Below are 18,210 nucleotides of genomic sequence, written 5' to 3' on the forward strand. Positions count from 1 at the left end.
CTGTATTCCTCAGCCGTGTGGCCAGATTTGGTTTGGAGAAGGGGATCTTGCTCGGGAGCTCCCGGACCTGAACTGATCACTTCCTGGATTGCGTCAATAAAAGGCGGGATAAAAACAAATCAGAATTAAATGAATTAAAGCAACCCCCTGGGTCTGGCCCAGAAATGCTCTTCCCAAAAGCCTCCAATTTGCAGCTGTTTCGCTCTGCAGCCGGGCCAGCTTTCCCACTGAGCCACTGGATCCGTTTCCAGGAATATTGTTTAGATCCTTCGTTGGGTCACCGGTTCAGCTTGGAGTCTGTCCCAGAGACTCTCGTGTCTGAATCCGGAATCGTTTTCTGTCAAACTGAGACGCTCGTCCGGTGAGCGGTCGTGCTGCGGGCAGCCATTGCCTCTGCCAAGAAAGCATTCCAGCACCTTCCATCCAAAAGGAGAGGGCATTTTTCAAAAATCCTTTGGAACCGGCGGGTGAGGCCATTTTTGAAGGGGAACCTCAAAGCTAGAATTGCTCTAGAACCCCTTTTTACAGTGATCTAGACCGACTTCAGCCGCTGTAAATAACTAGATTATTTATGGGAGAAAAGAGGCAGCCTCAAAATATGTTTCCCTTGTAAGGGAGAATTTTATTTTGGAGGGAACCGGGGGTTAAAACGTAACCACACGTCCCTTGTGAGGAGTCCTTGGCTCTCTCAGCTTGGTGGTTTTCTTGCAGACCTCTCATTACCAAACTAGGTAATATTATCAGCGAGAAGCAAATGGGTTTGCACTGATGATGTTACCTAGTTTGGTAATGAAACGTCTGCTTTGAAAACCAAACTCGGAGAGCACCAAGGATCTCACAATCTTCCTCCTCCTCTTTGCAAACACCTCTCCCTCCTAGCACTGATGATGTTACCTAGTTGGGTCATGAAACATCTGCAAGAAAGCCACCAAGCTCAGAGAGCACCAAGGAACCCACCAGTCCTCTTCCTCCTCCTCCACCCAAACTCTACTCGCTTCTAGAACCGATGGAATTCTAACAGCTGTGCAAAAATACAAGGGAAAAGGATTTCCTTGCCTTCATCAAATTTTTCTCCAAGGAAACAAAATGTACAAAAATGCGTGGAAAGTGACTCCTTAGTCATAGTAACCATCAGCAGAATTTTCCCTTCTGGGAAAGAAGGAAAAAGTCGATTAGCAAGAGGCTGGTAGATGCGATCTGCAGATATGCGCCTGTGGGAATCCCCTCAAAAGTATTAGGGGAGCTCGCACAGGGAAATTATGTTTTGGGGGAAAAGATATAACTTCATTTCTCTGCAGCAAACGTTATTGGTCTGTAGAGCCATAGGGTTTCTCAACTTTGGCCATTTTAACTCCCAGAATTCCCTAATCAGCATTCGTGGACTTTGACTCCCAGAATTCCTAGCCAGCATGAATTCTGAGAGTTGAAGTCCACCCATCTTAAAATGGCCAAGCTTGAGGAAGACTGCTGTAATGGGTGGCTTAGCAACAGGTTGGTAAGCTCAGAAATGGGCACTAAAGCTTTGCTGGCTGGGGAATTCTAGGAGTTGAAGTCCGCCAGGCTTAAGGTTGCCAAGGTTGGAGAGCCCTGCTCTAAAGTGTTGGGTCATTAAGGACAAGAAGTTTTAAATTTTTTTCCTATTACTTTTCTTGGAGGAAAAGCAATAATCAATGGCCCCGGCAGCTCCTTCGGAATATTAATTTTAGCTCTCTGTGGCTCCCCTGAACGTGAAAATTTGTTTTCTGCTCTCCCACTGTTCTGTAGCGGGGAACGCAGGGAAACCACCCGGTCAGCCTTAAGGAGATGCATCCGTGGTTCAAAAGCCACGTCTCCCCTTCCCCAGTCTGCCCCCTCCCAGCCCTGCCCATGGTCTGGCTCCAGCTGCCTGGTCTCTGAGCCCTCCCCAGCTGCCAAGGGTGGCGCTTTTCCATCCAAGGGAGCCCATGGGGGTCCTAAAATAGGGGTAACCAGAATGTGCATCATGTTTAGATACAGTGTAAATCCTGTGTTCGTTAGCACTGATGATGTTCCCTAGTTGGGTCATGAAAGGTCTGCAAGAAAACAATCATGATCAGTGAGCACCATGGACCCCACAGCCCTCTCTCCTCTTCCCCTTCTCCTCCTGTCCAAAAACCCCACTCCTTCCTAGCCCTGATGATGTTCCCTCATTGGGTCATGAAATGCCTGTAAAGAACCGGTTTCCGAGAGCACCGAAGACCCCACAGTTCCTCCTCTCTGCAAACCCTTCTAGCACTGATGACGTTACCTGGTTTGGTAATGAAAGGTCTGCAAGAAAAACAACTAAGCTCAAAGAACCCCAAGGACTCCGCAGCCCATCCCGGAGCCGCACAGATTGCCTTCTACTGGAACGATGTCATCCATTCCATGAGATCTTGGCGTTGCTGCCAATACTTGGGGGAAATTTGGGAGTTGGGATGCAACTGACCAGTTATGCCCATTTCCCCCCTGTAGTCATATTTCCCCCAAGTCCTGAAATCACCCAGGCAACAGGTGGGGTGAAGGTGAAGAGGGGGGTCAAACGCCTGGCTCACCTTGAACCCTCCTCCACCCCAGCTACCTATGAGCCCAGCTTTTTTGTAATGGGCTCTGCCGCTTCTGCTTTTTCTGCTGAGTTGTCTTCCCTGTGACGATGGGTCATGGGTGAGCAACCATGTGCCTGAGCTCCCCCCGCCCCCCCCCCAAATCAGAGGGTTCCCAGGCAGCGCAACCCTTCAGTCTGCTTCATGCCACGGAAGGGTGGAAGACGGCAGCAGCAGCCCAGAGGTTTTTCCCATCCGGGCTGAAGGACTTCCGGGGGCTTCTTCCCCAAAGGCCAAAGGGCAGGAGGCCAGGAGCAGCCCACAAGCGGCCTGGGAACGCCGGGCTTGGGGGCATCTGGGAGCCTTGGAACTGGGTGCAAAGGAGGCTACGTGCTTCAAGACACTAGGCAGCATGAGGGAGGCCACGGCTTTCAAAAATCACTTGGTTGCATTAGATTAGAACCACTACAGACAAGAGTAAGGCTCTTTCTTTCTTTTTCTTTCTTTTTCTTTCCTTCCTTCTTTTTTCTTTCTTTTTCTCTTTCTCTCGCTCTCCTTCCGTCCCTTCCTTCCTCTGCCTGCCTGCCTTCCCTCCCTCCTTTTCTTTTTCTTTCTTTTTTCCTACCATCCTCTCTCCCTTCCTTTCTTTCTCCTTCCCTTCCTCTTTCCTTCCTTCCCTCCCTCCTTCTTTCTTTCCTTTTCCTTTCCTTTCCCTTTCTTTTCTTCCTCCCTCCATTCCTTCTGAGAGAGTGGGGGGGAGGGAGACTAACCCAAAGTCACCCAGATCTCTACGTCTCCCAACTCCTAGTCCAGCCCCTTTAACTACAGGACCAGATCAGACACCAAACCTTCCAGTCAGCTAGAAAAACTAGAATTCTCCTGGTGCAACTTCTGCCAGCTTCTGCACAAGCCCCCTTTCGCTGCCACCCCTCCAGCACTTTGGGGTGAGCAGGCCTCAATCTCCCCCAGTCTCTTCCCAATTGGCCCACCTGAGCCCGGTGATGTCCCAGGTTTGAGGGATCAGAGGTGAGTTTGTGGGAGGGAGGGAGGGAGGGAGGGAAGGAGCCAAACCAGGCAGACTTTAGGATCCCGAGGATGCCTGCCTGTGCTCCAGCCTGTCTGGGATGCACCTGGCTGGGAATTGCAGAAGAGCCAAGAGTGTGAAGGGGGAGACCAGCTGGGAAAGCTTTGCTCTTTTCTCTCTGCAAAAGGCATCTTCTCGCACTCGGCTCTCCTGCCTGGACCACCGAAGGAACCCGCTTCCATCGGTAAGTAGGGGCTTGTCGAATCGTCCTCCTTTCGGGCAGAGGGGCTGCCTATCAAAGCCTCTTTTGGGGCCCCTTGCAAACAAAAGGAGGTGAGAGGGAGAGTACAGAGTTGGAGGTCTCCTAGTCCAACCTCCTGCTCAAGCAAGAGACCTTATTACCTGAGGGGTGTCCAACCTTGGAACTTTTAAGACTTGTGGACTTCAACTCCCGGAATTGCTGGCTGGGGAATTCTGGGAGTTGAGGTCCACAAGTCTTAAAGTTCCCAAGATTGCTTACTCTTACTCCATACCATTCCAGACAAGTGACTGCCCAGTCTCTTCTTGGAAGCCTCCAGTGAAGGAGCACCCACAGCTTCTGGAGGGAAGCAGCTAATTGTCCCCACTGTTAGGAAGTTTCTCCTGAATGCCAGGTTGCTTCTCTCCTTGATTCGTTCCCATGCGTTGCTTCTTGTCCTGCCTTCAGGGGCTTTGGAGAAGACCCCCTCTTCTCTGTGGCAGCCCCTCAGATATTGGAAGATTTCTATCACGTCACCCCAGAGCTTCTCCTCCTGAGACTAGACATACCCAGGTCCTGCAACCGTTCATCGTACGGTTTACGGCAAAGAGCTTGCCAAATCAAGCCTGCATTGACCGCTGGAGAAAAGCAGACCAGCCTTGCCTGGAGATGTTAAAGGGGGCATCACAATGCAAGCACCCTCCCTGATCTGCATGTCTCCACGGATCAATAGAGGACTTGATTACTCATTATCCAAACTAGGTAACATCACCAGTGCTAGAAGGGACTCCATATAAACACAGAGTCCCCCCTTATAGCACTGATGATGTTACCTATGAGATGCTGCAAGAAAACTTCACAGTCTTCCTCCTCCTCCTCCCCCACAAACCTCCCTCCCTTCTAGCATTGATGATGTTACCTAGCTGGGTAATGAAACGTCTGCAAGAAAACAACCCAGCTCAGAGAGCATGAAGGACCCTACAGTCCTCCCCCTCCCCCTCCTCCCCCTCCTCCTCTTCCCTTTCCACCTTTTCCGTGAACCCCCAGACCCTCGGTACCTACCATGTTATTTTGTGGGTGCTTTGCCGGTTTCGGATATTCACGGCTGAGCTGCTGAGGGCTGGGTTTTCCAGCAGGGCGACACCCAGCCTGCTTGAAATAAAACAGACCCACAATAAACAAACATGAAAAGGAGAAACAAGATGCTACTGAGACTGAAAAAGGAGAAGGAACGTGGTTTTCCTTCAGGGTGGAATGAAGGCCAGCTCGACTGGGACATGTTGACCTCAGTTCTTTTGGGAAAGAACTAACCCGGGTTAATTTAGTGAAGCGTACTGTAGTTGAACTTGCATGTTGAAGTGAATCACTCTATGCCATTGTTCCTCAATCGCGGTCACTTTAAGGCTTGTGGACTTCACCTCCCATAATTCCTAAGAGCTAGCTGGGGGATTCTGGGAGTTGAAGTCCACTCATCTTAAAGTGACCAAGGTTGACAAACACCATTGCATGCAATCAAACAGCAGCTGTATCTCCCCCCCCACCCCTCCCAAGCCGAGATCTGAAGAACTACTGGCCTGATCCTGGTTTATTCCATCTCTGGATTGCTACCTCTCTGTCTTTGTCCTTCGAGGGTGGGGAACTCCTGTGCTGCAGATGGGATGCACCTTATCCAGCACGGGGGACGCAACGGACCCAGCCGTCTCTGCAGACAGGAGGGGCTCAGCTTTAGGCCTGGATGAGAAAGGGACGGACGGCAGCCACGGGGAGAGGGAGGAAGCGTTTCCCCTCTCCGAGGCCCAGAAAGAGTGGATCCGGGAGTCCTGGAACCTTCTCCATAAGAACATCGCCAGAGTGGGGATCATTGTCTTTATTGGGTAAGCCTCGAAGGTTTCTCTCTTTGCAAGGGAACATCCCAGTCAATGCAACATAAGCCACGAATGTGCAGCTGTTGGGGAAGGCTGGTCTTTGGTCACGTGACTGTGGGGGTCATAAGTGTCTGTGGCAATTGTCCGTCATCCAGGTCAGGGTTGCCCCAAAAGTGCTTTTTCCAAAGGACTTTGTTTTTCCTTGAAGACTTTTCCCTTCTCACCCAAGGAGCTTCTTCCGTTCTGACTGAATGAGTCAGATGATTCACTCAGAACGGAAGAAGCTCCTTGGATGAGAAGCGAAATGTCTTCAAGGAAAAACAAAGTCCGGTCACCTTTGGAAAAAGCACCTTTGGGACGACGGTCAAAAGTGTGGAAATTGGTCCTAAATCACTGTTTTTCAGTCCTGTTGTAACATCGAGCAGTCACTAAATAAATGATTGTAAATTGAGGACTACCTGTAAAGCTCTTCTCTGTTGCAGCATCTGCATCTTCCCCAAAGATCTGGGGGTCTTCCCCCGCCCCACTGAAGGTGTCCCCAGAAGACCTGGCTGTTCTCCCAGGCCTTGGACAAGATAAGGGCCAAGCGCTTGTCCCTCCCTCCCCTTCATCCCTCTATTCATTCCTCCCTCCTTCCCTCCTTCCCTTCATCCCCCCTCCCTCCATTCATCCCTCCCTCCTTTTCTTCATTCCTCCATTCATTCCTCCATCCCTCCATTCATCCCTCCCTCTCTCCTTCCCTTCATCCCTCCCTCCCTCCTACATGTGTGGGGTTGATTCTTCTCCGCCATCCGGCTTCTCTTCCATTCTAACTTCTAAGCCACCCACGGAGGTCGGCAGTCCAGGGAGGGAATCTCTAAATCTAATTTAATGAAATAAAATAGTGTTTCTCAAGGGGGGGGGACTCCACTTTGCAAGATGATTCATCCCAAAGTTGCATCTCTTGGGATCAGCAGCCTCTCCCACGCCTGGCGGGCTCCCCAACCAAGGGAAGTCAACTCGCCAGGCAGGGGAAACGGAGGATTGGCCCCTGGCTTCCTTCGCAGGGAGGCATTCCCAGTCAACCACAATGCCCGTTTAAGGAACCCCTCCCCCCCCATTTGACTCTGAGACTTCCATCTCGGTTCTCCCTCGGGAGAAGTTTTGCATCCAGATATATTTTATTCTTTGTACTGTTCCCATCTGCCCTTAAAACATGAACAGAATCCACAATGGGAATCTGAGAATCGGCGTCTCCACTAGATAATCGACAGTCAAGCTGAAAATCAATCAATCAAGTTGAAATAGCAAACGGGGATGAAAATCCTTTACTCTGACAAAATGAAATTCAATGGTGAAAAAAGCAAGGTTGGGGAGATTGGGGGCCCAGTGGAAGAGGGTCTTTGTCTGGTGCATCATCAGTGCTAGAAGGGAAGGGGGTTTGGGAGGAGGAGGAGGAGGAGGACTGGGGGGTCCTTGGTGCTCTCTGTGCTTGGTGGTTTTCTTGCAGACCTTTCATGACCCAACTAGGGAACATGATCAGTGCTAGAAGGTAATTTGGGAGGAGGAGGAGGAGGTGAATTGTGAGATTTTTGGTACTCTCTGCACTTCATTTTTTTCTTGAAGACTTTTCATGACCCAACTAGGTAACAACATCAGTGCTAAAAGGGAGAGGAGTTCCTATCTGCGTTATGAAATCTCTGCAAGAAAATCACCAAGCTCAGAGAGCATCAAGTACCCCATAATCCTCCTCTTCCTCCTCTTCTCCTCCTCCCCCTTCTAGCACTGATGATGTTCCCTAGTTGGGTTATGAAATGTCTGCATGAAAACCACCAAGCTCGGAGACCACCAAGGCCCCCACTGTCCTCCTCCTGTTCTGGCCAGTCATACCGGAACGCCCACTGCTGCAGACAGTCAGTTTTTACTCCCCTGGGATCATTCAATGAGGCAATAAATTCCACTCGTGATTATCAGACTCACAGCAAGCCGATAAGCATTTTCCGCCCCAGGAAACCTTTTCGCATCAGGATCTCGGACCTCTGCACAGTCTCCCAGCAGGGCTGATCCACGCTGACTCGCAAACGAGGGAAGCATCTCTGGAAACTTGTTCAGGGGCCATTGTGGATCAACCCTGGATGAGAATCTGCCCAGAGACTCTGCAACGGTCCGGTTGATTTCCAGATGTTAAGCGGCTCTGCAATCTGTTGGAAAGGGACCCCCTGTTTGCCAAGGGCAAAGGCTGGCATGGGAAGAGAGAGAAAGAAGGAAGGAGAAAAATATGAGCCCCCCCTCCTTCTACAGCCCCCATCCCCCCACCCCTTGCTGGCTCTTTTTTTTCCAATTTTTTTTTTCATTTTATTCTTTCCAAAATTAAAATACAAACTCTAAAAGGAAAAAAAGAAGAAAGAAACAAGAACAAAATTAAACTAAACAAAACAAGAAAAAAATGTCCATTAAAAAAAACCCATACACATAGATTGTCGTGTCTCCCCCACACACCCCAACAACAAATATATTTCAATAATAATAGTTCCCTTGCAAAACTCTCTTGTGCCCCTTTTAGGCTTCACCCCCTGGGGCCCAGCTGGCTTAACGCCTCTCCTGCCCCCTGGAAGCCTAAGGGAGGCAGCAGCAGGGAGGAGGGCAGCCCCAGCCTCTCCCTTCTTGCAAGGGCTTTTGTGGAACCTTCCTGCCTCCCTCCCACCCCAAGGGCCTTCCCTTGTTTGGCAGGCTAAGGTGCCCACCTGACGGGTTTTGTGTAGAAGCCGAGGGAGCTGGCACCAGCTTTTCAGGTGGCTGCGCCATTCAAATGCTCCTGGCTAATTAAAATCAGAGCAAAATAGATGAACGTCCTGAATTATAACCCACCAAGGTAGCCTTATGTTTCTTGAACTGAGCTCTTTCCAAGGGAGAATCATCGAAGGAATCCGATTTGGCAAGTCCTCTGGGCTGTTTTTCCTTTGGCGCCCCTGGAAGTCCAGTTTGTTCATGTTGGCAGGAGAACGAGAGAAAACATTGAACGTAGAATGTAGAATAAATGAGTTGGAAGGGACCCCAGAGGTCTTCTAGTCCAACCCGGTGCTCAAACAGGAGACCCTCTGCCATTCCAGACAAGGGGCTCTCTCTTCTTGAAAGCCTTCCAAGGAAGGAAGGAAGGAAGGAAGGAAGGAAGGAAGGAAGGAAGGAAGGAAGGAAGGAGTAACAGAATAACAGAGTTGGAAGGGACCTTGGAGGTCTTCTAGTCCAACCCCCTGCTTGAGCAGGAGACCCTCTACCATTTCAGACAAAGGGTTGTCCATGTTGCAAAAGATGCCCAGTTAGAACTAGTACAATCATCTTTCAGCCACAGAATTTTTAATGCGGACTACAGGGTCATAAAAAAGGAGGGTTTTGTTTTTTTAAATTCTTAAGTTTGTTGATAAGGGACAACAGCAAGAGCCCTGGTGGCGCAGCAGACTAAAGTACTGTTATTAACATCAAGCTGATTCCAGCCTGCATAGTCATAAGAATAATTGGTCGCATTTATATGCCACCCAACTGCCAGCAGCTCTGAATTTCCCAGCGACGGAAAACCCATCCCTTTTCAGTGCCTGTCTCTGTCCCTTACCCAGCTTCAATGCAGTTTCCTCCCACGAAGAGAGCCACAAATCCACGAATCCAAAATCAATGACCTCTTTTTAAGTGGCTCCAACATCCACTACATCCCAAGGCTGATCACGTCTCCCACGCTGGAGCAGACACGACCGGATTCATCTTCTTAAGCCTCTTTTAATGAAACCACAACATTCAAAGAATTTGATAGAAAGGAAGGTCTGTTTGTTATTTAGTCAAGGCCAAGTGCTTACGGACAGAGAGCAGTCAAAACTTTAACACATCCTTTTCGACTTCTGAATCGTCTGTTGCACCGTTGCGTTGCCTTTGTTTGTTTTCACTGGGGTAAGAAGAAGAAAGACAGCTCTCCAGACGCCTTGCATTTCTGCAGAAAAGTTTCCAATTGAACCTTATCCACATGGATTATATTGAAAGGCCCACCATCCAAAAAGCCCAACAAAGAATGTTCTTCCTGCGCCAACTCCGAAAACTCAGATGGCCCAAAGAGCTGCCGATAAGCGTCCTACAAAGGAATGATGGAGTCTGTCATTTGCACCTCTGTACCTGTCTGGTCTGGCACAGCAACCAAACAGACTCCGAGGGATGGTCAGGATTGCAGAGAAAATAGTTGCAAGAGTTGCTTTGCTGGCTGGGGAATTCTGGGAGTTGCCAAGGTTGGAGACCCCTGCTATAGGGCACTGCACGCCAAAACAACCAGACACAAGGACAGCCCCCCACCCCCACCCCCAATGCTATCACTCTGGTAAACCACTAATTCCCACAATACTGTCTTATGCCCTGGGATATTGAACCGTTAGTAGGGCTGTATTTACCTATTAGCCTTCTCATCTTTCCTATTTCCTAGGCATCTTGTTATTTCTATCTTATGATTTATGTTGATTGGTTTTATTTAGTATCTTATGACTATCGCTGAGTGTTGCACCTTATGATTTATGGGGATTGTGTTTTATCATTATGATCATTATTTATCACTTGTTGCTTATATGTACAATGAGAGCATATGCACCAGAGACAAATTCCTTGTGTGTCCAATCACACTTGGCCAATAAAGAATTCTATTCTATTCTATTCTATTCTATTCTATTCTATTCTATTCTATTCTATTCTATTCTATTCTATTCCATTCCATTCCATTCCATTCCATTCCATTCCATTCCATTCTATTCTACCCTACCTTATTCTTATTCCTATTCTTATTCTCTTTGCTTCTCTTCTCTTCTCTTCTCTTCTCTTCTCTTCTCTTCTCTTCTCTTCTCTTCTCTTCTCTTCTCTCCTGCATTTTATTCTATTCCATTCCATTATTTTTCATTTATTCATATTCTGTTCCTTTCCAATCTGTTTCTCTTCCCTTCCCTTCCCTCCTCTCCTCTTCTCTTCCCGACTTAACCCTTACCAGGATGGCTGGTGGAAGATGGGAACTGAGATTTGAAATCTTGGGGGTGCAACCTGCCGCAGAAGCCCGCCTGGCATCAAAAACTAACAAATGAAAGGACCAGTAGATTTTAGGGCCAAGCAATCTCGAACTTTCTTGGGGATCTGACGGGCACTTCAGTCTCCAGGGAGCCATTTCCAGCTTGGCTGGGTTTGCGCTGCTGTTTTAACACGTGCTTTTCAGATGGCTTTTACAGATTGTGTTGGCTTTTGTTTGAAGAGAGTTTTAAACATCCTGGGATCACGATGACAAAGGCCAGGATAAACATTCCTTGAACAATTCTTGTGTTTATCCCCCTCCCCTTTTTTTTTAGCCAAAGAAGATGCCATAAAACCAGGGGGGAAGGAGGGAAGGGGGGGAGGGGACAGAGCCTCAAAGATAGGGGGGAAAGAAAAGGGGTTCAAAACGCCTCTGAACATGGGGGTGGGCTGTCTGGTCTGGGAGAAGAGAGGCAGGAGGAAGAGGAACTGCAGAATAAGCAATGGTCAGATAAGAGACCCCTCAGCCCTCAGGAGAAAAAGGGGCCTGGCAAACATCTCAGAAGGGACCCTCCCCACTCTCTGGCACTGCAATGGTCGGGGCAAGGGGGGCGGGAAAGAAATCAACTTTCAGGCTTGCAAGTTGCTAATAAAGGAGAATATTTAGCAATGATGATTTAACCTTGTTTGGGCAATGAAATGCATGCAAGAAAACAATCAAGGTCAGAGAACACCAAGGACCCCTCACTGCAAGGTTCTGTTAATGTAACCTTGCAATAAAGATAGTATTTGTAGTATATAAATACTAGTTTATATACTTATTTATATTTATTTTCTATTTATGATATACAAATACTAGTTTATATACTTATTTACATTTATATACTATTTATAGTATATAAATACTAGTGGCTTTTTCACAGTTATGACCTTTGCAGCATCCCCATGGCCAGGTAATCAAAATTCAGATGCTTGGCAACTGACTCATATTTATGACGGTACACTGGGATCACGTGATTCCCCCTTTTGTGATCTTCTGACAAGCAAAGTCAATGGGGAAACCAGATTCACTTAACAAACGTGTGACTAATTTAACCATTGCAGTGACTCACTTAACAACTATGGCAAGAAAGGTTGTAAAATGGGGCAAAACGTACACAGTCTCATTTAGCAACTGAAATTTTGGGCTCAATTTATTTATTTATTTATTTATTTATGTAATTTATATGCCGCCCTTCTCCCGAAGGACTCAGGACGGCTTACAAAGAAAACATTCAAACATTCAATTGTGGTGGTAAGTCGAGGACTTCCTGTACATGTTTCTCCCCCCCCTCACCTTTACAGTCCCAGAGACTGTGGGGGGGGGGTGTCCTCTGAGATGTTTGCCAGGCCCCTTTTCCTTCTGTGGGCTGAGCGGACTCTTCTCTGACTGTTGCCTAGACTGTACCACCTCCTCCTCCTCCTCCTGTCTTTTGGGGACCTGACAGTCCATTAGAGTTCAGAGAAAGAGAAGACCCCATTTCCCCAAAGGCCTCCCAAGGAACTCACTCTCTGGACTGTCTCCTGTTTCTTCTCCAGACTCTTTGAGACCCACCCAGAGTGTAAAGACGTCTTTTTCCTCTTCCGTGATGTGGACAATCTGCAGCAGCTGAAGATGAGTAAGGAACTGCAAGCTCATGGCCTCAGGTGGGTCTGGGGGTCCTCTTTGGGCCAGGATTCTGGGTCTCCTCCATCCAAACGGCAGGGTCACCTGGACTGAGAGTCCATCGTACCCTTTAGAGATGGTTCTCAGGCGATGCTTGGATCCTTCGTTGTGCCGTGGGCAACACGAGGGCATTTCCATCCTTCCATGACCCAGGAATAAGGAGAAATTTCCTGACAAGGAGGACAATTAACCAGTGGAACAGCTTGCCTTCAGAAGTTATGGATGTTCCATCACTGGAGGTTTTCAAGAAGAGACTGGACAGCCATTTGTCCAGAATGACATAAGGCAGGGACTTATGGACCTGTGGACTTCAAGTCCCAGAACTCCCCAGCCAGCATTTTAATAAATATTTACAATGGGTGGACTTCAACTCCCAGAATTCCCCAGCCAGGATGCTAATGAACTTTTAAGTTGGGTGGACTTCAACTCCCAGAATTCCCTAACTAACATGTTAATAAACTTTTACGATACATGGAATTTAACTCCCAGAATTCCCCAGCTGGCATGCAGTTGGGCGGTTTTGGTGCTTTTTGGCAGAGGATTGGGGGTGGGGGGAAATCTCTTTTTTTATTTTTCTGGCTTTTATCTTCCCCATGGGCTTGACATTTGGCCGCTGCAACACGATCTTCCCCGTTTTTTGGAGAGGAAGGGTACATGTGGCCTGCATTATCATCTTGGTTTTATCTCTTGATCTTTATGGGTTCTGGAGGAGATTACAATAAACCTTGAAGGCCAGCTAAGAAATTAGCATATCTAGGCCAGTGCTTCTCAATCTTGGCAGCTTGAAGAGGGGTGGACTTCAACTCCCAGAATTCTGGGAGTTTGCTGGGAGTTTGCCAGCTTTGCTGGCTGGGGAATTCTGGGAGTTGAAGTCCACCCCTCTTCAAGCTTCCAAGATTGAGAAGCACAAGTCTAGACTCTGAAAGGATTACCTCACTGCTTTGGGACCTCCAAGTCCCTCTCCTCCAGCCGTTTCCCCCCCATGCCGCCCCACCCCATGGATGGGAAGAAAGAGCTGCATTCTTTTGCTTTCCTAGACATTTCCCATAATTTGGAGAATTCCTCCCTTCTCCCTTCTTATGCAAGGCTGAATCCGAACTTCTGCCCTGCCCAGAACTTTGCTGTGGGTCTTCGATAGATTTCCTAGGAATGGGGGCCTCGCGTCCCACGGAGGATGGACGCCTCCCCGCCAAGAGGTCTCCTCTCTTCTCTCGCCCTCCCCAGAGTGATGTCCTTCGTTGAGAAGAGCGTGGCCCGGCTGGATCAAGAAGACAAACTGGAGCTCCTGGCCTTTGAGCTGGGAAAGAACCACTTCCATTATAGAGCTCCCCCCAACTACTACGAGGTGAGAGGAAGGACACAGGGAGCGCAGCCAACTTTCTGCGGCCAACTCACTGCAGGAAATTTAACAATTCTATTTACCGTAAATTATTTAAAATGAAGAAAGAATTATTTTAATTTTTGCCATTCACATTTCATTCCGTCCCTCCTTTTTCATCCTTTCTTTAATGATTCTATTCCACCATTTCTTTGATATTAGTGTAACTCTTGCCCCACAGCAAGCTGTCCTACGACAAGATTAGGGGACTGGAGGCTAAAACTTACGATGAACGGTTGCAGGAACTGGGCATGGCTAGTCTAGGGAAGTGAAGGACCAGGGGAGACAGGATAGCGATTTTCCAAAGGACCGTAGTTTGAGGACCCCTGATTAAGTGCAATATAAAAAAATGCAAATAATTTTTCTGTGGACCACCAAAATTTTCTCACAGACCACCAGTTGGTGACCGCTGGACTAGATGACCTACAAGGTCCCTTCCAACTTTTAACTCTGCCCCGAGGTCCCTCCTCTCCTTGTCCTACCTATGGAAGGGCAGCAATATTCCCTTGTGAGTAGTGCTGTTGCTTCTTCTAAATGCTTGGCTGGTCTCCTGCCAACATCACCTGGTTCACTCAATGCATTGCAGGTGGGGTGTCTCTACCTGTCCTCCATTAAAACATGCAGATGTGTTGCTTTTTGGTTTCTTTAGATTTTGTTTTTTGCCTGATTGGTCTTGCTAAGAAAGAAAAAAAATTGAAACATAAACACCAGGGAAGAAGACAAATGAAAAATGACCAAGCCTAAACCCTTGTAAAATTCATGGTGTGAGGCGAGGGAATTGCACCATAAAATTTTATCCTCTTTTCTCAGATGTTATTGTAGAACCAGGACTGTATCTCTTCAAATGTCTGTGGTCTGTAACACATATATTTTAAAGCAATCCAATGGCTATAAAAGCTGCTAGTAATTCACAGCAGGTAATCCACTTCTCGGTCTTTCTTTCCCCAAATTACGGTTGTTTCTTTGGCTTTTTATATTTTTCTTTTCTTTTTTTTTCTCAGTACATTGGAGTTCAATTCATCCAGGCTGTTCGGCCAATTCTCAAAGAAGATTGGACTCTGGAAGTTGAGAAGGCCTGGGAGGTAAGGAGAATTTGGAAGGTAAGCAGGGATTATCAAGCAGAAAGTATCCTAATTACCAAGAAGAAAACCGTATTCCATCAAAACTGGCAGAGCAAGTGACTGTATATAAACAGGACACAAACCCCAGATTCACTAATGATGTTAGTTAGTTGGGTTATGAAACCTCTGCAAGCAAACCACCTAGTTCAGAGACCACCAAGGACCCCACAGTCCTCCTCCTCCTCCTGTCCACAAACCCCACTCCCTTGTAGCACTGATGATGTTACCTTGGGTTATGAAACATTTGCAAGGAAGCAACTAAGTTCAGAGAACACCAATAATCAATTCTGGTCATAAGTCGAGGACTGGCTGAATTACACTTAGAGTTATAAAAAAATTGCCTTCTCTTTAATCTCCCCCCCGCCCCCGTTCCCAAGGGTCTCTTCAGATACCTGGCAGCTGTGATGCGCAGGGGCTTCCATAATGAAGGAAAGAGCCTGGGGGCCAGCCCCCTTCTTCCCCCACAGACAGCTGACGTGGAATCCGCTCCAGACCAAATCTGAAGAAGGTGTCATTCCTGGAAGTGGCTTGTTGAAGGATCTCCTTGGACTTCCTGCTAGGAGCCCCTGATGCTGGCCGAGGAAGGTCCTTTTGGGAAGAGTTTGCATTTCTGCTTCGTGGTCCTTGCAGAGTCTACATTTCACCCTTCCAGTTGTTCAGCTACAGCAATCCCTCAGCCCCACACCTGAAGCCCTGAACCTGTCCTCCAACACAAGAAGACAAAGCATGACGTTGTGTAGACCTTGGAAAGGTTTTGGACGGAAGCCGTCTTGCCCAGTGTGTCCCATCAAACATCTCTCGGCATCTGTAGAATTTGCCTCGTTATAGCCATTCCTTGCAATCTTTCAGATATACAATCTCAGAGTGGAAAACTTTGGAGACATGGAGGATAGGGACTGTCCTCCTCAAGAGAGGCCAAGATCTTGTCTGGTCAGGCATGGAATGTCCCGTGCGCAAGATTTGGGTCTCTCCTCAAGGCGACCGATGTCACATGAGTTGCTCTGTGGACCTCACCTGTGCTCCTGGGACAGGTCAGCCCCTGGGCTGCTTCTCCGCCTCGTTTTGCTCCTGGACCCCGGAGTGCCATGTGGACCTTCGCAGGCCATCTCGGGATGATCACTGCCATGATGTTAAAAAGATGCTAAGACCCTGGAAAGAGTGCAGAGAAGAGCAACGAAGATGATTAGGGGGCTGGAGGCTAAAACATACGAAGAATGGTTGTAGGAACTGGGTATGTCCAGTCTAACAAAGAGAAGGACTAAGGGTGACTTGGTAGCAGCCTTCCAATATCTAAGGGGCTTCCACAGAGAAGAGGCGGGGGTGGGGTCCACCTGTTCTCCAAAGGACCAGAAGGCAGGACAAGAAGCAACAGATGGAAACTCATCAAGGAGAGAAGCAATCTGGAACTAAGGAGGAATTTCCTGACAGTTAGAACAATTAACCAGTGGAACAACTTGCCTCCAGAAGTTGTGAATGCTCCATCACTGGAAGTTTTAAAGAAGAGATTGGGACAGCCATTTGTGTGGAATGGTAGAGGATCTCCTGCCCGAGCAAGGGGTTGGACTAGAAGACCTCAAGGTCCCTTCCCACTCTGTTATTCTTTCACCATTTCTTTCTTCTTGTTTTCAACACGCAGCCTCCGACTGGCTGTCGGGAGTTGGTATCCGCTTTTTGATTCTCTTCTTTTCTTTGCATCTTTTATTACCTGTGCGACACACACACACACACACACACACAGCTTTGTACCCCAATTAGCTTGTGAGGCAAATAATGAGGTTGCTTTTGAAGGCCCCTTTGTTTCCTCCTGCGTGGTTTGTTCTCAGCACCGGCTCTGATCCTGGTTTCTTTCAAGCCTCCTCTTTGATGTTCTCTGGAAAGCAGCTACATTCACGTGGGCACATGAATCGTGGCTGTCATTCTTTCATCCTCTCTGTCTTCCAAACGGGTCTCTCTCCAGAGTTAAAGAGTTGGGGAGCCTCTCCTTTCAGAACAATCCCTCTCATTGCAACCCAAAAACACATTACAGGTAGTCCTCTGCTTACAACAGTTCACTTACTGACCATTCAGAGTTACAACAGTACTGAAAAAGGTAATTTATCTCCATTTTTCACACTCACAACCCTTGCAGCATCCCCGTGGTCACGTGATCAAAATTCAGAAGCTTGGCAAATGATTCACATTTATGACGGTTGCCATGTCCTGTCACATGATCCCCTTCTGCGACCTTCTGATGAGCAAAGTCAAGCCGGATTCACTTAGCAACCGTGTTACTAACTTAACAACTGTGATTCTTGAGTTAGTGAGTCATTTAACACTTGCGATTCACTTAAACAACTGTGGCCAGAAAGGTCACAAAATGAAGCAAAGCTCCCTTAACAAATGTTTCACTCAGCCGCAGAAACGTTGGGCTCAGTTATCGTCATAAATCAAGGATTTGTACTTAAGAACAAAAAACATGTTTTTTTATTTTTATTTTTATTTTTATTTTTTTAAATTTGATTTATATGCCGCCCTTCTCCAGAGACTCAGGGCGGCTTACAGTGCGTTAAGCAATAGCCTTCATACTTTTGTATATTTTATACAAAGTCAGCTTATTGCCCCCACAAACTGGATCCTATTTGTGTTCTCCTATGCCTCGGGGGGGGGGAATCTATCTAGGTGCTTGCTTGCTCTTAAATTCAGTGGCAATCTAAAAATAAGCAGCCAAAATTAAAATATAGCCTGTGGTACCTTCGACCCCATAACTACACAGCCCCCCAAATCTTGCTGCTTCCCACGTTGTGAAATTTGGTGTAATGGAAACTCTGGTGCCCGGAAGAGCCCCGATCCTCAAATCCTCACTTCATTTGAGCTAATAACCAACACAGATTCCATTGTATGCCCTTCCTAACACAACTCCACACTTCTTAGACAACCCACAACCTGGGCTGTTTTGGTTCTCCCCGAGCATCTTTCCAACGGGGGATTTTTTTTTTTTTATTCATAATTTTCTTTGACCTGATTTGGTCTATGAATGTATCTTTTGGCTGTGATCCTTGGTCACCGTTGGATCCATTCCATGAATATCTAAAGCAGCGTTACTCAACCTTGGCTGCTTGAAAGTCTGTGGACTTCAACTCCCAGCAGAGCTGGCTGGGGAATTCTGGGAATTGAAGTCCACACGCCTTCAAGCTGCCAAGGTTGAGTAACACTGACCTAAATACAAATCCCCATTGCAACACTCAGCTTTGTTTTTCCTTTTGTTTCTCTTATCTTTGAGAGAGGAAAAAGACTGGAAGAAGAAAAAGGAGAGGCTGCTAATTGAAATAGTTTTTGTTCAGTTCTGGCTCAGGATTAGC

The 18,210-nt window shown here is 47.5% G+C and overlaps 1 protein-coding gene across 3 annotated transcripts; it reads left to right on the top strand.

Moving 5' to 3' along the window:
* Positions 1-2,734: 2,734 nt before the first annotated feature.
* On the top strand, positions 2,735-16,663 carry LOC117677781 (neuroglobin-like). 3 transcript variants are annotated; one of them, XM_087876497.1, is made up of 7 exons: positions 2,735-3,566; positions 3,752-3,808; positions 5,433-5,676; positions 12,247-12,354; positions 13,598-13,718; positions 14,753-14,833; positions 15,250-16,663. In XM_087876497.1, the coding sequence occupies exons 3-7, from the start codon at positions 5,456-5,458 to the stop codon at positions 15,373-15,375; spliced, it is 657 nt and encodes a 218-aa protein (XP_087732623.1). In that variant the 5' UTR covers positions 2,735-3,566; positions 3,752-3,808; positions 5,433-5,455; the 3' UTR covers positions 15,376-16,663. The 3 variants fall into 3 exon arrangements, with proteins under 3 accessions (XP_087732623.1, XP_034294113.2, XP_087732624.1); XM_034438222.3 differs by having other exon boundaries at positions 2,735-3,017; XM_087876498.1 differs by lacking the exon at positions 2,735-3,566 and having other exon boundaries at positions 3,591-3,808.
* Positions 16,664-18,210: the final 1,547 nt, after the last annotated feature.

Source organism: Pantherophis guttatus, chromosome 10 (genome assembly GCF_059756535.1).
Source record: "Pantherophis guttatus breed Tessera chromosome 10, ASM5975653v1, whole genome shotgun sequence".
NCBI classification, from domain to species: domain Eukaryota; kingdom Metazoa; phylum Chordata; class Lepidosauria; order Squamata; family Colubridae; genus Pantherophis; species Pantherophis guttatus.

Excerpts from the sequence above, each read along its gene's own strand:
- LOC117677781 (XM_087876497.1), top strand. The coding sequence starts at position 5,456 with ATGGGATGCACCTTATCCAGCACGGGGGACGCAACGGACCCAGCCGTC. Across the intron at positions 5,677-12,246 it reads GGGATCATTGTCTTTATTGG|ACTCTTTGAGACCCACCCAG; the intron begins GTAAGCCTCGAA and ends TTTCTTCTCCAG. Across the intron at positions 12,355-13,597 it reads CTGCAAGCTCATGGCCTCAG|AGTGATGTCCTTCGTTGAGA; the intron begins GTGGGTCTGGGG and ends CGCCCTCCCCAG.